The sequence below is a fragment of the Sinocyclocheilus anshuiensis genome, unplaced genomic scaffold (genome assembly GCF_001515605.1).
Source record: "Sinocyclocheilus anshuiensis isolate Anshui unplaced genomic scaffold, SAMN03320099.WGS_v1.1 scaffold590, whole genome shotgun sequence".
Taxonomy (NCBI): Eukaryota; Metazoa; Chordata; class Actinopteri; order Cypriniformes; family Cyprinidae; genus Sinocyclocheilus; species Sinocyclocheilus anshuiensis.
In genome coordinates, this window is record NW_015544192.1 from 2,208,968 (window position 1) to 2,218,265 (window position 9,298).

General features: G+C 36.4%; 1 protein-coding gene and 1 long non-coding RNA gene across 2 annotated transcripts; one reads left to right on the plus strand and one right to left on the minus strand.

Annotated features, from left to right (window-relative positions):
• Positions 1–3,424: 3,424 nt before the first annotated feature.
• On the plus strand, positions 3,425–4,212 carry LOC107696592 (cocaine- and amphetamine-regulated transcript protein-like). Its single transcript, XM_016497007.1, has 3 exons — positions 3,425–3,550; positions 3,893–3,973; positions 4,075–4,212. Exons 1-3 carry the CDS (start codon positions 3,425–3,427, stop codon positions 4,180–4,182), a joined length of 315 nt encoding a protein of 104 aa, XP_016352493.1. The 3' UTR covers positions 4,183–4,212.
• A 2,376-nt stretch (positions 4,213–6,588) lies between these two features.
• LOC107696593 (uncharacterized) lies at positions 6,589–8,806 on the minus strand. Its single transcript, XR_001635097.1, has 2 exons — positions 8,641–8,806; positions 6,589–8,107 (listed from the first exon to the last, which is right to left on the minus strand). It is a non-coding gene; the product is annotated as an uncharacterized LOC107696593 (long non-coding RNA).
• Between the last annotated feature and the right edge of the window lie 492 nt (positions 8,807–9,298).

Sequence of the window (9,298 nt, forward strand, 5' to 3'; positions counted from 1 at the left end):
ATGGGATGCACATGTTTGTGTACAATAGTGGCATTTACATTCATGGACTGATTTGTGATGTCGGAGAACATGCGTCTTCTGGGTAAGGTCTTCCATTTGATTCCAGATGCATCAGGTCATACATTTTGTATAAACCTGACTCTGTGTGCTCCACAAGGTTACTGAGCTAACCAGGTGAAGGGTTGAATAATGGCCTGACAATCCAGAGATGTGGATCTGTGGCAGATCCAGCGCTGATGAATAATGCAAGGAGCAAACAATCAGCGCACACACATGAACACGCACGCATACACACACAAACTTCTCTCAGTGAAGGACCACATTGTATCAGGTATTTAAATTATCAGCTGTAATTTGTGTTAATTACAGTAAATATCAGTTTTATCCTGATGTTGATACTTGGACTGTTTTCACTTGGACACCTTTTAAACTGATGATACTGTTGAATGTTATTTTTTTTTACCTTTCTGAAATCACATCACATATAGAGAGCAAGTGAATGGATTTTAATGCCATTTTATTGTATGTGTTTATATGTATATTAACCATATACATCAAAAGGCTTATTTCTGTGGGAGGTTAAAGATGAAAGATAAAAGTAGTCTTAGCTCTGTTAAAAGAATAGTTCCACCAAAATTGATCATTTGCTTAAACTGTACTCACACGAAGGCCATCCGAGATGTAGATGAGCTTATTGCTTCATCGAAGCAGATTTGGAGAAATTTATCATTACAGCACTTGCTCACCAATGGATCCTCTGCAGTGAATGGGTGCCATCAGAATGAGAGTCCAAACTGCTGATAAAATCATCACAATAATCCACAAGTAATCAATTAATGTCTTGTGAAGTTAAAAGATGTGTGTTTGTAATAATCAAATCCAGTTCATGATCCATAATAATGCTACCTCCAGTGAAAAAGTCCATCCCCTGTTGTCTTTTCATATCAAAATCCACCAACAGTTTGTTTAGAACTGTTTTGGACTGGTTTTGTTTATAAACAGTGCTTGACCTGTGCATATTTCTCCCCTGATTCTGACAATATGTCTTTTTCACTGGAGGAAGCAATATTAAATAAAAACACCTTAAGGGATTTGTTTCTTACAAATAGCTTTTCGCTTCACAAGATGTTAATTGAAGTCATGAGGATTACTTGTCGGTTATTATGATGTTTTTATCAGCGGTCTGGACTCTTATTCTGACGGCACCCATGCACTGCAGATGATCCATTGGTAAGCAAATGATGTAATGCTATTTCTCTCCAAATTGGTTCTTATGAAGAAACAAACTCAAACTCATCTGGCCTGAGGGTATGTAAATTGTCTGCAAATTTTCATTAATTATTTAAGGTGACAGAACTGATAAATTTGAACTCTTGACTAAGTGTTGATAAATTCATTATACACTAGTGGTATAGATGTCTTGAAGATCTGGTATGAATGAGCCACTTATGTTCACACTTAAATAAATACATATACCTTTCCTTTAATGGCTCCCTCTCTTCCGTTTTCACAAGAATGTGAGCTTTGGCATGAGTAGAGCGGAGCTTTAATTACGAGCTGTTGAGAAGATGAGTGACTCCTTCAGAGGAGAGAAATGAGACACAGTGAGGTGGTGAAAATGTCAGACATCTGACCGCACCTAATCAGAATGTAAGACATTGTCGAGAAGCTATCTTCATCCTGTCATGGTCTGCTCAGGACATTATGGGAAAAACACCCAGAGTGAAATAATGTGAATGAATTAGGAGAATTCTTAGAATACTTAGAATACATTAAATACTTGAACTGTGAGATAAAAAAAATGACCTATAATTTTTGCATCATATTTCTGTTTTGATGTAATTATTAGCTATGCTTGATCCTTCAGTTCATATTTGCCAGGTAATTATTTGAAAAGAGATTTAAAATAATAAACGGGCAAAAGGCAAGACTACATTTAATAAAATAATTACATAGTCAATTTAAGAGATAAAAGATTCAGAGAAAGTATCAAATATAAGATGCATTCTGTTTCTTTTCACATCACATTTAAACATCTAAGCTTGTGATGTTGGATAATAACTCTTCTGTCATTTCTTCACATCACTTTTTACAGTTCTAAACATTCTCTCCATTCAAGATGCCAAAATACTCACATACTGCATCCCTACTCGGAAAAAAAACAGTGTTGTCAAACACAGAACATTTCACACTTTTTGAGTAAACTTTGGCATACAAAGGTCAGAACAAGGCATTGTTGGATGAAAATTGATCCATTTTTATTCTAAAGAGCATTGACAGATGAGATATAGGTCATAGACATACAGCAGATATTCAATGAATAACAACATATCTGATGGCATCTTCAGCACTGTGAAATGTAGGTCACAAACCAATGTGACACCTGGACACAGATAATATTCTATGTGTGAATATACATGAGCAATGACTGTTATTTATTTATATATATATATATATATATATATATATATATATATATATATAAATAATTACATGTTGAATATATTGGTGAACAGCCGTTGCCAACTAGAGGTGTGTAACCTTCCTGGCATCAGTGGAATTGACTGCCCACTCAGAGAGGTGATCCATAAAACCTTTCATCAAAAACCCTTTCATTAATGCTAATGTTTTACTGCACACATTTACTATTGTCGATTCTAACTATTGTACTCACTATTGTTAGAGGTTCACAGAATTTTTGATAAAAAAATAAACAGAGAAAATGCTAAGATAAAATTTTAGAATGAAAGACATGCTTAAGGAGTCATGCATTTTTTTAAATAGTGAGAATGGAATATAAAGACATACTGTACTTTATGATCTTACAGGTAATCTTAATAATGTCACAAGGTTGCCCAGTTTACGTAAATTCACTCTACACTCTTAAAATGGTCTTAAAAATGGCAATTTATAGTGAAAATGTTTTATTGAGATTATAAAAACGTTTATTTTAAGAATTGCTCACTGAAAGTTTTTTCAAGGAACCTAAAACAGTTCTTCTATGTTATTCTTGCCAAAAAAAAACTCTTTGTGTTATTTGTTTTGTTTTTTTAAAATTGAAGAGTCATGTCAAACAATCAAACAATTGCATAAATAAATTATACAAATTTTCAGCGGATTTAAATTGCACGGATGTCAAAGCGATACCATCTTTGATTCAAACTGACTCCCAGCTGGTTCTTAAAAAAGCAGCCAACTGAATACGGGTGTAGTGACGTTACGTGAATACATCAGGTAGCAGGAACATTGTATAAATAGAGAAAGTTTCCCAGCAACCCAGTGAAGCAATAGAAAGCGGCAGCAAGAGCACAAGCGCCGAGAAAAACTTTCAACGCTGGTATCGCTAGAACAGAAAATAGTATTAAAAAGGATTTTGCATATTAAATCTCAGCTTTACCTTACAAACGCCAAAGCATTCAGCACCATGGACAGCGTCCGCGCGGCGGTTTACCTGAGCGTTTTCCTCTCGCTACTGTGCGTCTGCAGGGGTCAGATGTCACTGGACAACCGAGTGACCGCACAAGACGAGCAGTTCATCAAAAGAGACCTGGTAAGAGAATAAGTGAGAGTGTCATATGGCATAGCTCAACAAATACATTTTCAACCTGTTGATGAAAAAAAAGTTTGCGCAACATCAGAAAAACAGTAGGCCTATGTGACGAGCAAAAAATAAATAAAAATTCAGGACTGAGTTCACTTGCATGGGTTCAGGTATTTTAAGTGAAGCTATATGTTCGTCACTATGAAAGTCGCGTGAAATTTGATGCAACTATAATGTTCACAATACGATTTACTTGGATAAAATATCAGACTATCTCAGAAACGTATCTTTAAATAATTGTTTTTCTAATCTATATATCTTCGGACTTGCTTTCTCGCCGTTTGTGTTTAGGCTGAGGCGCTCGATGAACTTTTGGATGGAGATCAGGACAATCGGATATCTGTGGAGAAAAAAGCTAGCGTCATTCCCAGGGTAAAGACATTCCTCTTATTTTTCCCTTTGAAATAGCGTTTATCATCAAGTAAAAGAGGCTGACTAGAAAAATATCTAATGCGATGCACCATGTTTGTTAGTGTGAGGTGGGGGAGCGCTGCGCCATGAAGCACGGACCGCGCATCGGGCGACTGTGTGATTGCATGCGAGGAACAGCCTGCAATACTTTCTTCTTGCGCTGCTACTGATGGAGCTCGCGCAACTCTCTTCTCTCTCAGGCACTGTGTTTAGAAACTCGTGACAGAAATGCTTGGGACACCTCATCTATTTAACGGTTTAATTATATGCGTGAAATTACATGGGTGATGTATTGATACTGTTCTATTGTTCGTAACCTGTAGCCTACTACATAACTTACACTACATGTTTATATGATTAAACGTGTTTATTTTAAGTTAATGAAATGTATTTAAGACTCATTCGTTCTGAATATTGTCTAAATGAAAAGTATGTATACATTGTCTGTGCGTTTATAATTTAACTAAAACCGTATAACTGTTAGAACAAGATCTGAACTGAGGCGTATTATTACAGGCATAATGGGTGCGATCAATGATGATGAACAAAGTGTCATGATCAACAACTAAAATCCCGATTTGAATAATCATTAATCATTGGATTCTAGTGAGTCTTATAATTAAGGCTTTCAGTGGTTTAACTGTTTAAATGTCAGTAATTGGTGCGCAATCTGTTGAGGTTCTTCTCGCGCATCCAAAATTAATCTTAAATTTTGTGATTATATTTGTTATAATGCAGTGACAATGCTATATATATATATATATATATATATTTATGTTTTACAGTCCGATACCGATCGGAAAGCGCTCGAGCAGCGTACAGTTGCTATGGTTACTTGTTAGTGTTTAACTTGTAAGATAACTTTTGTGGTTATACTGAAACGTACGTTTAGGCTATATGTAAAAATTATTGATACTTTAATTATATATGTATATTTTAACAAAGATATACATTTTCTCAGAAACGCTTTACAATAAGAAGAACTAGCCTACATTAGCCTACATAATGCAAGCAGATCCCTGGTTGAAAAGCCCGGATCTAGATCCAGACGCATTCTGCTTCTTAAATCCTCTTTTGAACGAGGCTTTTGAAACAAAGAGGATTAGGCTACTGCGAGATCTGTCCACGGGTTATAATGTGGCCACCAATCACCATTACATAAAGTCAAGTAAATGTCGCAAAGGGAAGGGAAATCTACATATAATGGCCTTGATAAATCCTGGAAAATCTCATCATCCCGCTCTTCAGTCGATCAGCAGGGGGGATCAATCACCTCATGTGACGCAGAAGCAGGTAAGACCTATTAAGTTCCACAAGTCTTTGCGTGAAAACTCGTGCCGGACCCCTCGCTACTAGAAGCACTCCTACGTGACTATAATACAAATATAATGTCAAATTTATCTATACTTCTCGTAGCGCTTCACTGTGCTGTATACATGTATTCTAAACTCAGTGGCGTGGATTCAAGACCGCCAGACTACGAACCGTCCAGACCGTTCACTGACGACGCGACAGAAGCGGTGAGTTGAAATATTGCGCGAGTGCATTTTATTCTACAGATCGTTGGATAATCGGAAAACTTACTGTTTATTACAGACAAGAGCTGTGACAGAATATAAAGAAAACCTTCAAAGACAGCTAGTGCCAATTTTGAAGAGAAAGTTCAACCGTCTTCCAGGCGTATGCAGACGTCTGAAAAGGAGGAGGATAACAGTTCTGGTACTTATTTTTTTTGCTTATTATTAGTCTGTATACTGGTACAAACACGACTGTCGTGTATAATCTGCATGAAAGTCATATAACTCAAGCAAAAGTTTGGAATTAAAGGTATAGGCCTAGTTCACTCAATAAATAATAACTTGTGTCATCACCCTCTGTTTCAAACGTGTATGAGATTCTTTGTTCTGTTCAACAGAGAAAAAAAAGAAGATATTTTGAACAATGTTTGTATCCACAGTTGGTTGCAGCCACTTACTTCCATAGTATGGAAAAATACTTAGGATGTCAACCTGCAACTGTTTGGTTAGCAACATTCTTTAAAATACCATCTTTTGTATTCAACAGAAGAAATTAATTCATACAGCTTTGGAACTTGAATACAAAACATTTTCATTTCTGGGTGAACATAAAAAGGTAGACCACAAAAAAACAAAAACAAAAACAAAGGCTTGTAGTAGAAGTTGAACACTTTGACTGCAAATTCTTTACTTTAAGTGCTTAAACTTTTTTTTTTTTTAAATCAAATTATACAATTCCAAGTCCCTATAGGGTTTTGCAGGGTAGGAAACTCTGGGTTCAAGTCAATCTGAAAACTTGAGCAAAAACACGAGGTGTGAAGTTGATACGTATTTCTTACCATTTGTCCTTTTCTTCCTCTCCACAGTGTAACACAGCAAAGTTCTGTTCTGCTATGACATATTCTCAGCATGGCCACATCTGCTCCTGCTCAAAAGGATCAAAGTGCACTCATTTCTTTTTATGGAGTTTGTGACCTCTCTTTTTTTACTTTCATCACACAATACATAATATTCCATCATAATAGAATCATGTGACAATAGAAAAACTAAGGCAGACAATTTCTTTTTCCAATTTATTCCTTAGTTCATTATCATAAGAGGACAGGAAATGTCACTTATCTTTCATAAAAATACACCTTTTACATTTCAGGTAGATCATTAAAATCAGCCATGGGGCTAAGCTTGATCAATTTCACATGGCTTGTGGAGAAAAAACACCAATCAGCCTTTAACAAAAAGGCATTATTCTGTCAAACCAATCATAATGTAAATAAATGTGTGGGGAAAAGTTAGAAATGTACCTCTGTACCCAAAACCAGGAGAGTAAAGTCTTTCTGAAGATGATAGCACAAAATATCACTATCACCTTCAATAAATGAGAAGCATATGCAATATTGAATTTTGCTGTGAAGTGCTTAAAAAAATGTAATAAAATAAGAATGTACAACACATCTTATCCTCTTCATTTCAAGTCAAGCAGCTTTAACATACACTACAATGCAGTCTTGCATATATCAGTCAGATATGAGTACAGAGCTGGTATTTTTGAGACTGACATTATGAACCAAGACGTTTGTTCACATAATTTTATATAAAATATTCCTTTTCACTCAGGAGGGCAAAGACTGAAAGTAAACACCATGAAAGAAAAAAATAAAATAAATAAAAATGTAATAAAGGGCACCTACAAGTCTAAAGAATGTGCCAAAAACACTAAAAAAGTATATAAGCCTACTGAAAATAAGGATTTAACAAACAGCAACTGCACATAAAAGATTAATTAAATTACCATTAAAGAGGTCAGAAATCAAATTTCTCTTGATCTTTTGACATATTACAGGTCAATGGTACTATAAAAATCATCCTGTAAGTTTCAAAACTCGAAACTTTCTCGTTAAAAACAAAAGTTTTTAGCCAAAGTTATTGAAACCAAACCCAGAAAACGACTCATTTTGGAATGTGCCACTTTATGACGTAATAGTGTGTCTAAGCACCACTTCCGCAGGAGAAGATCAACGCCTGCTTCTACATCACTGCCTCTTTAGCCCCACCCACTGATACACGCTTGTAGGAGGAGGAGAGGAAATACTAGACAGACGCAAACACAGAATTACTCCAACAGTACCATACATATGACATTACAAGTTTACAAGTTTACAAGACACTGTGTAATGTAAGTTGTGAAAAATATTATTTGAATTGTCTTCCTTGTGATCCTAACACCGTATTTAGATTGGACGTGAGCGTTGTTGCGTCATGTCGCGAATCAATTTGTCTTTCAGGTCAGAAGCGGCGCGAATGTTTGTATGTCAGAAATAGAGCGGGACATCAGTTTACTGTCGGGGGTTTGTTGTGTCAATCCGTGCCGTGCCGCATCCAGTGTAGACAGAATCGCAGATTATAATGGGTTCTGTTGTCTATAGTCACGTTGCGCCGCTCGCGTCCGGTGTAAACGGTAAAATTAGCAAAGAGCTCCAGATCGCGTCAGTGAAACACTGGTTGCTTGCTTGACTTTGCTACGGATTTATTTTTTAAACAAGACAGTATGCTGCAGGCTTTTCAGAGACTGAAAGTAAACCTCTTTAGCCCCACCCACTGATACACACTTGTAGGAGGAGGAGAGGAAATACTAGACAGACGCAAACACAGAATTACTCGAACAGTACCATACATATGACATTACAAGTTTACAAGACACTGTGTAATGTAAGTTGTGAAAAATATTATTTGAATTGTCTTCCTTGTGATCCTAACACCGTATTTAGATTGGACGTGAGCGTTGTTGCGTCATGTCGCGAATCAATTTGTCTTTCAGGTCAGAAGCGGCGCGAATGTTTGTATGTCAGAAATAGAGCGGGACATCAGTTTACTGTCGGGGGTTTGTTGTGTCAATCCGTGCCGTGCCGCATCCAGTGTAGACAGAATCGCAGATTATAATGGGTTCTGTTGTCTATAGTCACGTTGCGCCGCTCGCGTCCGGTGTAAACGGTAAAATTAGCAAAGAGCTCCAGATCGCGTCAGTGAAACACTGGTTGCTTGCTTGACTTTGCTACGGATTTATTTTTTAAACAAGACAGTATGCTGCAGGCTTTTCAGAGACTGAAAGTAAACGATGATGCCTGACTATAGTGGATCCATAAGTAATGTCGTAACACAGAAGTGTGAGTAAACATGCTTTTACCACGTCTGTTCCGGACCGTTAGATATATACTTAGTATTTATACTTTTTTAACCCAAACAACCTATGTTGTTTTCAGAGTACATCACAGCACTGTCCATCTGTTATTTTAATAAGCAAAATTGTTAGCCAATCACAGCAGTGGGTGTTTACTTGCTCATCTTGAATGTGCCCCGCCTATAAATACAGACCTTTCAACAGAGAGGCTCAAAAACAGCATAGAAAATCTGTTTTTGAAAAGCCTGTTACTTCTAAATTATGTTTGTTGATGTAAAATCACACTAACATTATAACTGAATCTCAGAGAACATTATAAAATAATAAAAAAATGCAGTTCATGACCCCTTTAATGTTCAAAACTTTGATATTCACTGAAACTCACCGTCTAACATAAACCCATCCTAATGAAACTTTCAAGACAATTTTTTATGTCTTCTTTCAAGAAGAATTGTCTCCTTTCAAGACTTTCATACAGACATACAGTTCATTCTCAGCTTGACAAAATACTTGATGTGCTTTTGGATGATTGAAAACATGCAACACACACACACACCCATATTTTGTTCTACACACACCACCTTCACAGCATTT